Raw genomic sequence first — 13998 nt, 5'->3', positions numbered from 1 at the left:
TGATAGCCATTTCTGCCCTGAGAAAAAGTCTCTGATTATCCACCCTATCTGTGCCTCTCATCATCTTGTACACCTCTATCACATCGCCTTTCACCCTTCTATGCTCCAATGAGAAAAGCCCTAGCTCCCTCAAACTTTCTCCATAAGACATACCCTCCAGTCCAGGCAGCATCCTGGTAAACCTCCTCTGCACCCTCTCTAAAGCTTCCACATCCTTCCTATAACGAGGTGACCAGAACTGATCACAATGTTCCAAGTCTGGCCTGACCAGGGCTCTACAGAGCTGCAGCGTAACCTCATATTTCTTAAACTCAATCCCCCCTGCTAATGAAAGCCAACACATAATATACCTTCTTAATAAACCTATCAACTTGGGTGGCAACTTTGAGGGATCTATAGACATGGACCCCAAGATCCCGCTGTCCCTCTACACTGCCAAGAATCCTGCCTTTAACCCTGTAATTTGCATTCAAATTCGACCTTCCAAAATGAATCATTTCATACTTTTCTAGTTTGAATTCCATCTGCCACTTATCAGCCCAGTTCTACATCCTGTCAATGGCTCCTTACAATCTATAACAGCACTCTACACTATCCACAACTGTACCAATCTTCATGTCATCGACAAATGTACAAACTCACCCTACCACTTCCTCATCCAAATCATTTATAAAAAGCACAAAGAGCAGAGGTCCCAGAACAGTTCCTTGTGGAACACACAGGTCACTGAGCTCCAGATTGAATACTTTCCATCTACTACCACCCTCTGTATTCTATGTGCCCACCAATTCTGTATCCAGACAGCCAGATTTCCCTGTATCCCACGCCTCCTTACTTACTGAAAGAGCTTACTACAGGGAACCTTATCAAATGCCCCCTAAATTGAATGTACACTACATCTACTGCTCTCCCTTCATCAATGTGTTTTGTCACATCCTCAAAGAATTCAACAAGGTTGTGAGGCATGACCTCCCCCCTCACAAAGCTATGCTGACTAGCTTTAATCAAAATGTGCTTTTCCAATCCTCTCTAATAATTTGCCCACCACAGATGTAAGACTGACTGGTCTGTTATTCTCAGAATTATCCTTATTCCCTTTCTTGAACAAAGGAATAACATTTGCCACTCCCCCATCATCTAGCACTACTCCAGTGGACAGTGAGGATGCAAAGATCATTGCCAAAGGCGCAGTAATCTCTTCCCTCACTTCCTTTAGCAACCTTGGGTATATCCCATCTGGTCCAGGAGACTTATCTATCCTCACATTTTTCAAAATTTTCAGCACATCTTCCTTTTTAACATCAACCCGTTCGAGCGTTTCAACCTGGTTCACCCTGTCCTCACAAATGAAAAGGTCCCTCTCAGTAGTGAATACTGAAGCAAAGTCTTCATTAAGGACCTCCCCTACTTCCTCCAACGTAGGGCACAAGTTCCCTCCATTATCATTGATCAGCCCTACCCTCACTCTGGCCATCCTGTTGTTCCTCACATAAGTGTAGAATGCTTTAGGATTTTCCTTAATCCTACCCCATAAAGATTTTCATGCCCCCGTCTAGCTCTCCTCAGTCCATTCTACAGTTCCTTCCTGGCTACTTTGTAAACCTCTGAAACCCTGTCTGATCCTTGCCTCCTCAACCTTAAGTAAGCTTCCCTCTTCCTCTTGACTAATGTACTACATCCCTTGTCACCCAAGGTTCCTTCACCTTACCATCCCTTCCTTGCCTCAGTGGGACAAACCTATCCAGCACTGTCAGCAAATGCTCCCTAAACAACCTCCACATTTCTGTTGTGCATTTTTCTGAGAACATCTGTTCCCAATTTAGGCACCCTGGTGCCAACCGAATAGCATTGTAATTCCCCCTCCCCCAATTAAATACTTTCCCATACCGTCTGTTCCGATCCCTCTCCATGACTAACTAAAGGTCAAGGTGTTGTGATCATTATCACCAAAATGCTCTCCCACCAAGAGATCTGACCCTGGCTAGTTTGTTGCCAAGCACTAAATTCAAAATGGCCTCCTCTCTAGTCAGCTTATCTACATATTGTGTAAGGAACCCTTCCTGGACAAATCTGACAAAGATTGTTGCTTCCAAACTATTTGCACTAAGGAGGTTCCAATCAATATTAGGGAAGTTAAAGTCACACATGGCAACAACCCTGTTACTTCTGCATCTTCCCAAAATCTTCCTCCCAATCTGCCCCTCTGTGTCTCTGTTTCTACTGGAGAATCTGTAGAAAACTCCCAATAAAGTGACTGCTCCTTTCCTGTTTCTGACTTCTACCCATACTGATTGTTGACAAACCCACCTCAACGACCTCCCTTTCTGCAGCTGTGATACTATCTCTAAGTAACAATGCCACTCCCCACCTCTTTTACCTCCCTCCCTAATCCTTTTGAAACATCTAAACCCTGGAACATCCAACAACCATTCCTGCCCCTGTGATATCCATGTCTCCGTTATGTCTACAACATCATAGTTCCAAGTACTGATCCCTGCTCTAAGTTCATCATCCTAATTCCTGGTCCTTCTTGCGTTAAAACAGACACACTTCAATGCATCACACTGACTGCAGCTTTGCCCTATCAACTGTCTACCCTTCTCACAGACTCTCTGCACACCATCTCTGGATGTTCACTAGCTACCCTGTCCTCCGATCAATAGTTCCAGTTCCCACCCTCCTGCCAAACTAGTTTAAACCCTCCCAAAGAGCCCTAGCAAACCTCCCACCCAGGATATTGGTGCCCCACCAGTTTACGTGCAACCCCTCCTTCTAGTACAGGTCCCACCTTCCCAGAAGGTATCCCTGTGATCCACATATCTGAAGCCCTCCCTGCTACAACAGCCCTGCAGCCATGTGTTCAGCTGCACTTGCTCACTGTTCCTAGCCTCACTAGCACATGGCACCAGTAGCAATCCTGAGATTACTACTCTGCTCGTCCTGCCTTTTAGCTTCCAACCTAACTCCCTATATTCTCTTTTCAGGCCCTCATCCTTTTTCCTAGCTATGTCACTGATGTGTACCACAACTCCTGGCTGCTCTCCCGCCCCCTTAAGAATCCTGTAGACTCGATCCGAGAACCCCTGTCGCTGGCACCCGGGAGGCAACATACCATCCCGGAGTTTTGTTCGGGACCACAGAATCTCTAGTCTGTTCCTCTCACCATTGAATCTCCTGTCAGTATTGCTCTCCTATTCTCCCCACTTCCCTTCTGAGCCTCAGAGCCAGGCTCAGTGCTAGAGACATGGCCACTGTGGCTTTTCCCGGGTAGGTCCCCATTCCCCCCACTCGATAAAAACAAGGACTGCAGATGCTGGAAACCAGATTCTAGAATAGAGTGGTGTTGGAAAAGCAAAGCAGTTCAGGCAGCATCCGGGGAGCAGGAAAATCAATGTTTCGGGCAAAAGCTCTTCAACCAGGAATAGAGGGCCTGATGAAGGGCTTTTGCCCGAAACATTGATTTTCCTGCTCCTCGGATGCTGCCTGAACTGCTGTGCTTTACCAGCACCACTCTAATCTAGAACCCATTCCCCCCACAATAGTATCCAATACAGTATACTTACTGTTGAGGGTGACAACCACAGGGGGCTCCCTGCACTGTCTGCCTATTCCCTTTCCCTCTCCTGACGATCACCTAGCTACCATTATCCTGTAACTTGGATGTGACATCCTCCCTATAATTCCTCTCTATCACCCCCTCAGCCTCCCAACTGATCTAAAGTTCATTCAGCTCTAGCTCCAGTTTCCTGTGAGGACCAAACAGTCTATGGACTTCCATGTCTTGAACATTCCTGATTTGGATTTGATTTGTTTTATTGTTGTCACATGTGTCGCGATACAGTGAAAAGTGATGTTTTGTACCCTATACAGGCAGATTGTACCATACAAAGTGCTTCAGGGTAGCAGGACAGAGTGCAGTGTTACAGCTGCTAAGAAGGGGCAGAGAGAGAGAGAGATCAACATTAACACTTAAGAGCTCTGTTCAAAAGTCTAATAGCAGTGGGGAAGAAGCTGTTTTTGAATCTGTTCATACAAGTATTCAACGTTTTATATCCTCTGCCCAACAGAGAGGATGGAAAAGAGTATAACTGAGGTGAGAGAGGTCTTTGATTATGTTGGTTGCTTTCCCAAGGTAGCGGGAAGCATAGATAGAGTCAATGGATGGGAGGCTGGTTTACATCATAGACTGGGCTTTGTTCAGAACTCTCTGTAATTTCTTGTGGTCTTGGGAAGAGCAGTTGCCATACCATGCTGTGATGCACCCAGAAAGGGTGTCGCAAGTGCATCTTTGGTTTCCGAGGGTTAAAGTGTTGCATCCCTACCTAGACCTTCCTTCTGTGAGACCTTTCTGAAACCCCTTGCATGGAATTTATCTGGCAGCCTTCAGATCTCCTGCCAGCAGCTTCTTGGTGTCCTCTGGGCATCAAGTCAACTGGTGGCCTTTACATGAAGTCTCCCAGTTAAGCAATGCACAGTGTCCTACTACCTTTGTCCACCAAGGAATCAACTCATTGGAGCAGTGTCTGTTGGAAATCCATGGCACTTTAAAACTGGCTCCTTTGTAACCAATGCTGTACTTTCCATGGAACAGAGCTGTGAGAGATTTTGTCTTGGGGTGTTTGATAGGAGTTGTTGACGGGTATCACCCTATATTTAACTTATGCAGTTCCTGGCCAGGGAGTGTTGTATGGGAATTTGTTAATTTTTGCTACAACTCACTGGGGAATTCTCATCACTGGTCATGCACTCAGAGAGAATGAGAAACCTGTATGTCTGAACTGAGAGCTGTGCTAATTTCTGTGCTAATTTCTGTGTCAGACTCTGGCAATAGTATGACAAAGACCCGTATCAATCACCCTTCCAAACCCATAACCTCTCCCACCGAGAAGGCCAAGGGCAGAAGACAAATGGGAACAGCACTACCATCAAGTTCCCATTGAAGGCGCATGCCACCCTGACTAGGAATTGTATTGTTGTTCTTCCATGCTGGCTGGATCAAAACCTTACGCTCTCTAACAGCAATCTGCATGTCCTCATTCCCCAAAGACCACCATAGCTCAAGGTGGTTGCTCACCACCTCCTTCAAGAGAAACTACAGATGAGCAATAGATGCTGGCTGGCCAGTGATGCCCATATCTCATGAATGAGTGAATGAACAAATGATGATAAAAGTCAGCACTAAGGTATAAAGTAAAAACTGTGAGAGATAGTGTGTTGCAGATCACTCAAGAAGTGATGACATACACTCTTAACACATGTTGCGGTCTAGAGAGGTACAGTGAGTGATTGTAGAGTTGCCATCTTTTCTCCATCTCGTGGCTGACCAGGAATCTCTCCCGCTGTTACTGCTCAACACTGGGAATGATTTGCAAGTTGATACTGTTGGGTTGCATTATGAACACACCTGCCTTGGCCCAGCAAATCCTCGGATGGAACTCAAACACCAAACTTCAGGCTCAGTTAGCCATGCTGATCACTACAAAGCAAAACCCTTAACAAACTGTGAAGGGGTCCCTTCAAAATTTTCGATTTTGTTTTGTTCCAACAAATGCAGCATACATTCCCTCTGGGCTGTTGTTTATTAAGTATATAAAGAGCGCAGCCATGATCAAAGCAGCCAGTCCAATAACTCGTTCCCCTGTGTGACAAGGGCTGACAGGTAAAGGCTAATTGCAGTGGTCCGAGACTTATTATACTGCTGGGCTAGATTTCAAGGCAATTGAGGAAATCATTCAACTTTTGGGTTAACCCTTCCACTACTCCAGCCGAAAGATCAATGCCAGACAGCTTTTTTTTAATCTGCTGTTTTAGTTTGTATTGTGATCGGATTTCAGAAGCGGCATTAGAATTGATGCCTGAATTACTTATTAGTGTGTGGGTTCAGAATGCACTACAGCTTCAGGACTCCACCACAAAACACTGCTGCGAACTTTGATACCGGAAAGCAGTCACTTTGTGTGAAGCTGTTTCCCATGAGTACAGTCGAAGCCAGCGATTTGTAGAGCTCTCTTTGTACAACTCCAGCTTATTGCTTCCAAGTATCAGAGGAATTGTGAAAACATTTTGTTCAACTCATCACCAAACTGGTGCTGTAGCCTCATTGACCTAGCTCTGACCAATATTGATGCCATCTGGAGATATCTGGCAATTGATCTATTTCTACCCTCCATCAACTTTAAAAGCCATATTTCTGACTCCGTGTTAAAATCTTGATGCTTTGGATGTTTTGTCTGAGTAAATGATCCCAGGAATGTTGCAAAAGGTATTTTCCACGGAGGGCAGTGTTGTGAAGCTCAATGCTCCCTTCATACAATTGCCACAAACGGATCCTAACTGATTGCTCTCCGTCTCTGGATCAGCAGCGTGGTGGTTAAAACCAGAATCCCAACCATGATTCTGACTAAACATTTACTACCTCAGCTCAAGGGTAAGGAGTAACCAGGGACATGCCAGTTTATCACTTGGTCACTCGTTTGCAATCTTATTTGATTCCTTCTGTTTTGAATTTGTTTCCCTTTAGCTGCAGGAAGGAGGAAAACACAAGGAGTAATCTGCTGTATGACCTCTGCCAATGATTCTCCAGTTGTGCATCCACGATGATGACTGGGAGTAGCTCTCTCAACAGGACTTCTGCTCTGTACAATATATAGGTGCAAAACTCCTTGTGTCCTGTTTGGTGCTGAAGTAAATTCTTACTCAATAATGGCAGTTAAAGGGTAACATCAGACTGTACAAATATTGGACTGAACATGTGTCACACTGAATTCATGCATGATCAACCACTAAATGCCAGCAAAATACTTTCCCAGCTCTATAATCCTGCTCAGCTATTTCTAAATTCAAACCACTCTGCAGAATGAACCATCCAATCAGTTAAGCCATTTTCACCTCATTAAATGCAATCGAGTAGACAACCGAAAACACTTCCCCTCCACCCCTCTTAGACTGAAGTTCACAGAATTATTGTGTAATATATGTTTTTATTCTCGCTTCTTATTTAAAAAAAAAACGATAAACAAGGTGGTTGCACCAGTTAAAAGGTTTCCTGGCCTTCACATCTTTGTAACCACAGGTATTTACTTTGAACTTCGGTGAACAAAATAACAGGTGGGAAGCTGGGAGCAAACTAAAATCTGAACAGTTTATGGATGACGGAACCCATTGCAAAGCTACAATTCTTCTTCCAGCAGTACCAACAGTGTTGGCAATAAATTGTATTAACTATTTGCAATCAGTTCCTGCCCCAGTGTCTTGCAGAAAGAACTACAGTGTTCCAACAGTTACTGACAAAATTCAGGTCTCCTCCCAAATGTCACATCATATTTTTCTTTGGTGTCAAGTTAAGGTAAGAAATGTAAGGGCAATTTGAACATTTTCCAGTTTCAGACCTTCAACAGCGACATCAGGCACTCTTAGGCGAGGTTCTGCATGTTTTAGATATAAAAGGATACAATTGTAACACTGCTGAATTGAGCCTCTGGACAATCAACTGAGTGATAGGGCAATATGCAGCCAAATACAGCTTGGAACATGTTAGGATCTGGGAGAAGAGCTGGAACGTTTAAAAAAATTATTGACTGAAAAAAAATTACACCTCCAGATTTTGTGTTTTAAACAAAAGCCCAGACAAGAGTTAAACAAAGCAAGTACTCCTAATTTAACACAGCAGGCTATAAATATTCTTTAAAGCCAGACATCTCAATAGGATAGACCAAACTTTTATTTCCACAAAGAAATCCTATGTACCTTGAAGGAGCTTGAGACTTCCTTCACGTCTCCTGAGACCAAACCAAGGTGTGCCACAGCCGTCAGAAATTCACTTTGATTCTCCTGCTTTTCTCTGAGGCATGAGCTTTCTCGGAGTCATTCCACCAACATCCATCTAAGCTTCTTACCATCTCCTTAAGCACCTCATTCCTCAGATCAGCATGGACCTCGCTCACCATTGCTCTCCTCTGAAGGCTGTGTAACACTAAGTGGCTTTCCTTTCTGCTTACCTGCACCTGGAGCTGTCGTCTCTGCAGGGCTGATTGGACAGCAGACAATGTGGCATCACCAAAAGATGGTGACATGCTGCGCAGCGGTGACTGCGAACGAGTCGGTGACCTGTGCCTGCGAGGGGGAGGGGTGCTAAGCACCGGAGACCGTGAAAGGAGAGGTGAGCCAAGCCTTCCGGTACCCACCTCAGCTCCCTCAGCTGCCCCGCCCAGAGACGGCAAACCTATAGATTCTGCATCAGCAGCAGTGACCTGAGAGGAAGAGACAGAACAATCAGTGCAAATGCTTACATGTGTCTCAGCATTTAGACTTTCTGACAATGCTTACTGGGGCTTACTGCTCACCAGATGAGTGTTGAGAATGCTTTGTGAGTCTAATGTCCAGTCTTCTCCCCACATCCACAATGACACAGCCCCATATTACTGGGTCAGGGGTCAATACAGTTCAAGAAAGCTTTCAATATGGTCTCCACCACAATCAGGAAGCTGGAGGGGCTGGGTCCAGCATGAGGATGAGTGGCAAACCCATTTAAGGACTGATTGGGGTTTGAGGTGGTGGGGGGTGTGTGTGCAGGGGTGCAGAGGCAAAGTATAGAAGTCTCTGCAAACTTTGAAGAGACAGATTATCTGAACTCCTTTCGTTCTCCACATACCACCTACCCCCAACTCATTGAATCTCCTTTCAGTAGCCCATTCGCAATCTATCTTATCTATGGACTGTACACCGCACAGTGCCTGTGTTGGGTGGGGATGGGGGTGAGTTCTTTATAAGTACTGCCAGTTTCACAAGGAATATTAACTGATTTTCGTGTCTCCAATATTCAACCCTGATCTGATTTGTTCAATGAGCAGATTTGTTCTCCCAACTCCCCCTTCAATTCTCATACAGTTGGTAACTAGTTTGATTTCAGCCACGCATTTCTGCAGCATACCTTTCAAAGACTGACGAACAGATCCCCTTCAATCATTGACCCCCTGCGTTTTTTGTTTGTACCTGAGCAATGCTGCGCAAGGTTTGATGTAAGGATTCGATTTCAGTTCTTAGAGCTTCATTTGACAACGTTTCACTTGTAATTTCCATCTTGCCCGATTCCTGTGATCACCAGAATTTGGCAGAATTAGCAACTCACAGGCAAAACAGAAAGCCTCTGAAACACCGGAGTAGTGGCAAATGCAACCTCTCCCAGATGTTAATTAAAAACTCCTTGATGAGGGCCGACAAGCAATCACATCAAATCACAAGGACTGGGGAGAATTTCAACAACACGCATATTGCACTGAGCACATGGAGAGACCACCTGTGTTACAGTAACACAAGGCTCTAAGCCCAGCGGCTTTGCTCAGTTCATGAAAGGAAACTTAAAAATATCTGGGAAATATTTGAAAGAGTAGCGTTAACTTCAAAGTGGGGACACAAGAAGGAAAAAAAGACGCCTCAAGATTTCCACTCTCCGCCCCCTCCACTGCCAAAACATGCCATCCCTGATTAGAAGGGCATTTTCAAGGGAGACAGCACCCCTCATTGCTCAAATGATTTACTTTGGCCTGCTATTCCACTGAGGAGGGCTTCAATATATCAGAAGTATAAGCATCGTGAGAATCTCTTCCCTGTGGCAGAAGTGTCTAAGACCAGAGGGCAAAGGTTTAAGGTGAGGAGCAAGTGATTTAGAGGAGATCTGGGAAATCCCAGAGGGTGGTAGAAATATGCAATGTGCTGCCTGACGGAGTGGTGGAAGCAGAATAGCAACATTTAAGAACCACCTGAATGAGTACTTAAAATGTCAGGGCATAGTAGGCAATGGACAAAGTGCAGGTCAGTGGAATTAGCGTAATCGGATGTTTATTGGTCAGCATAAACGTGATGGGCTGAAAGGTCTGTTTCTATGCTGTATGATTCTATGACTCTATAATATCAAACTCAGTCCAAACCTCAGTACTCAACCACCACACATTAAACTCTCGAGCACAGTTGTTACACGAAGTGATCAGAAGTGGGAATCACATCTGATTTATTTTATCCAGATGGACTGGCCTGGGCTTTTTTCTTTCAGGCGGGTAGCAGAAGTTAGGCAAATTCCCAGCTTCACGTGCTACCTCAGCAGAGAGTGCTCCTGAAGACAGGGTCCGAGGCTGCAGGTGCAAGTTGCAGCGAGGCCAGTCAATCTGGGAGAGGTCATGCTACTCCAGCTGGTCATCCCTCATGCCCCAGATGCCAGCCTTTGCCCCTAACATACCCACCCACCATTGCTCTTCATCAAGGGGAAGTCGATGGCCTCGTGGTATTATCGCTAGACTGTTAATCTCGAGTTCTTAATATTCGCAGACGTGGGATCAAATCCTGCTACAACAGATGGTGGAATTTGAATTCAATAAAAAACAAATCTAGAATTAAGAGTTTAATGATGACAATGGATCCATTGCGATTGTTGGGGGGAAAAAACCCATCTGGTTCACTAATGTCCTTTAGGGAAGGAAACTGTCATCCTGACCTGGTTTGGATTATATGTGACTCCAGACCCACATCAATGTGGTTGACTCTTAACTGCCTTCTGGGCAATCAGGGATGAGAATGAAATGCTGGCCCAAACAGCAACACCCTCATACCATGAATGAATGATAAAAAATGCCTATATGTCAGGTCATGCTCCTCCATCCATCACCCATGGCCCCTCATTGTCTTTACATCAGGTCGTGACCCTCGATCATGACCACACAAGCCCAATGTGTCAGGTTATGCAACTAAATCACTTCCACCCCCACAATCTCCCCCCATGTCCCGATACCTAGTACAGCTCAACTATGTCCATGAACTCACTATATACTGAAACCAATAATGATCATAGCACTTGTAAAAACCGCTTCTAAAAATAGTCATTAATTCATTCATAACTTTCCACTATGTTAAAATAGTTATTTTAGAGTCATAGAGATATACAGCACAGAAACAGGTCCAACTCATCCATGCCCCATGCCAATCACATATCCTGTATAAGTCTCGACCCATTTGCCAGCATTTGCTCATAACCCTCCAAACCCTTCCTATCCATATACCCATCCAGATGCCTTCTAAAAGGTGTAATTGTACCAGCCTCCACCACTTTCTCATTCCATACATGCACCACCCCCTGCGTGAAAATGTTGCCCATTAGGACCCTTTTATATCTTGCCCCTCTGACCTTAAACCTATGCCCTCTAGTTCTGGACACCTCACCTTGGGAAAAAGACCTTTTTGATTTATCCTATCCACGCCCCTCATGATTTTATAAACCTCGATATGGTCACCCCTCAACCTCCGACATTCCAGGGAAAAATAGCCCCAGCCTATTCAGCCTCTCCCTATCGCTCACACCCTCCAACCCTGGTAACATCCTCGTAAATCTTTTCTGAACCCTTTCAAGTTCTACAACATCCTTCCTATAGGAGGAGACCTGCACAGCTACAACATGACCTCCGAACTCCTATACACTGAGTTTAGATCAATAAAGGAAAGCATACCAAACGCTTTCTTCACTATCCTATCTACTTGCGACTCCACTTTCAAGGAGCTATGAACCTGCACTCCAAGGTCTCTTTGTTCAGCAACACTCCTCAGGATCTTACCATTAAGTGTATAAGTTCTGCCCAGATTTACCTTTCCAAAATGCAGCACCTCATGTTTATCTAATTTAAAATCCATCTTACTATAGGATATTATCAATCTTTCTGATCATTTAACGCATCAACAGTAGAAACTGTAAGCACTTGTGTAATTAAACACTGTTGGGGGAAGCTCTTGTAGCACAGTGATAATGTCCCTATCTCTGAGACAGGAGTCACAGGTTCAACTTCCATCTGCCCCAGAGGTGTGTGATTACATCACTGAACAGGTTGTTTAGAAAATATCAAAACAATGAGAGCAAAGACCCATCACTGTCAATCAAGTAAGGCTCAGATGACTCAGCCAACTAATTAATCTCTGAACCACATGAGCCCAATTATTTCTGATATCGAGACTTTAAAAAAGTCTAGATGATTGAATTTTTTTCTTTCTCTGTAATATAATAATCTCTCCTCAATATAAGGGAGAATTATGGAAGGAGGACATTTTTGTTAAAACCTTTTAAGACACGTTATATTGTGACTATGGGATTTATTTGCTTTAAACAGTGTATACTGGGTCACTGAGTTGTCCTAGTTCAGCATGGAAGAATGAGGGATCATGGTGGTCAAAGACAGGCATAGGTTGGCATTCAGGAATAAGGGAAGGGATAACCTGGTATGAGAGAGTTATGGTTATTAGGGAAGGTAGGTAATGTCCATCAATCACATTACCAATGAAAACATCATGAAGCTAGTGGACCTGTGCCTCACCACCCACTTCACCTTCAACAACATAATCTACAAACAAACCAACGGCACACCCATGGGATCTCCACTATCAGGATTCATAGCAGAAGCGGTAATGCAAAGACTAGAACAAACAGCCCTACCAACCATCAAACCAAAAATCTGGGTCCTCTACGTAGATGACACCTCTGTCATCACAAAACAAAACAAGATAGAAGAGACATTTAACATCATCAATGACACCCTCACAGGCATAAAGTTCACCAAGGAGGAAGAAACCGACAACAAACTCGCATTCCTGGACATCACAGTTGAAAGAAAGGACAACGGAGAACTACAAACCTGTGTATACAGAAAACCGACAAACACTGACCAAATACTTAACTACACCAGCAACCATCCCAACACACAGACAAACGAAGCTGTATCAGAACACTATTCCAACGAGCCACCACACACTGCAGCACAGACGAACTTCGGAAAACAGAGGAGAATCACCTATACAACGTAATCAAAGAGAACGGATACTCAAAAAATACAGTCCGCAGATTGCTCAGGAACAAACCACGACAAGCAGATCAAACACAACCAGAAACCCGAACCACCTTACCATACATCGAAGAAGTTTCAGAAATGACAGCCAGACTACTAAGACCCCTCGGATTTCTTGTAGCACACAAACCCACCAACACTCTCAAACAAAAACTAACAAACTTAAAAGACCCAGTACAACCCATGGACAAAACCAACGTTATCTACAAAATCCCATGCAAGGACTGCCACAAACACTACGTAGGACAAACAGGAAGAAAGTTAGCCACCAGGATACATGAACACCAGCTAGCCACAAAAAGACACGACCCTCTATCCCTCGTAGCCCTACACACGGACAAAAAAACCCACCATTTCGACTGGGACAACACATCTATCCTGGGACAGGCTAAGCAAAGACATGCCAGAGAATTCCTAGAGACCTGGCACTCCAACCACAACGCCATAAACAAACACAGAGATCTAGATACCATCTATCAACCCCTCAGAAAATGAACAGGAAATGACATCACCACAAACCCCAGGAACCCCATCCAGGACAAACATATAAATAGAAAGCAGGAGACAACAGCTTTGCTTCACTTGGAGGTCGCCACTGATGATGTTACCTAGCTAGGTAATGAAACGTCTGGATATCAAATCTACAGCTCAGCGAGCAAACCTACACCCTAAACCTCAACCTGAGCTACAAACCTTCACAAACCTTGCAATATACACTACAGATATTCCTCTACATCTATAAAACTTGTGTGCGTTTTGAGGTAAAGAGATGTGCTGTTGAAGCTTTTCATCTTGCACTAGCCAGGATAGAATTGCAGGAATCATTGTTCACTTTGGGATTTAGTATTCTTGTGATATTGTTCTGAAAACTGTAAAATTACAAGTCCTGACAGTGTGTATCACTTTTTCAGCAACAGACATTAGTTTTTTTGGATGTCTTACCCAACTAACTGATTCAGTTATACTTTAACAGATTCTGAATGTTATGCATTTTGCTAAATGTAAGATTCTTTTGAAAGCCATGCAGTAAGAGGACATTAATTCTTTCTTCATATCAGGAACATTATTGCACTTTCCATATTCATCTACGTGGAAGCATTTGGGATTAAATCAGGGTAGTAGT

At 44.1% G+C, this 13998-nt stretch overlaps 1 protein-coding gene across 1 annotated transcript in view; it reads right to left on the bottom strand.

Moving 5' to 3' along the window:
* The window catches only part of crocc2 (ciliary rootlet coiled-coil, rootletin family member 2), a 296172-nt gene that overhangs the window by 170210 nt on the left and 111964 nt on the right, over nucleotides 1-13998 (bottom strand). The window contains exons 11-12 of the mRNA XM_072573057.1: nucleotides 8992-9090; nucleotides 7998-8249 (exon numbers count right to left, since the gene is read on the bottom strand). Of these exons, the coding sequence (XP_072429158.1) occupies nucleotides 7998-8249; nucleotides 8992-9090 (351 nt within the window). The remainder of the gene's footprint in view (nucleotides 1-7997; nucleotides 8250-8991; nucleotides 9091-13998) is intronic.

Source organism: Chiloscyllium punctatum, chromosome 6 (assembly GCF_047496795.1).
Source record: "Chiloscyllium punctatum isolate Juve2018m chromosome 6, sChiPun1.3, whole genome shotgun sequence".
Taxonomy (NCBI): Eukaryota; Metazoa; Chordata; class Chondrichthyes; order Orectolobiformes; family Hemiscylliidae; genus Chiloscyllium; species Chiloscyllium punctatum.
The sequence above is the reverse complement of the archived record's forward strand: the minus strand, read 5'-3'. Positions and strand labels throughout refer to the sequence as shown.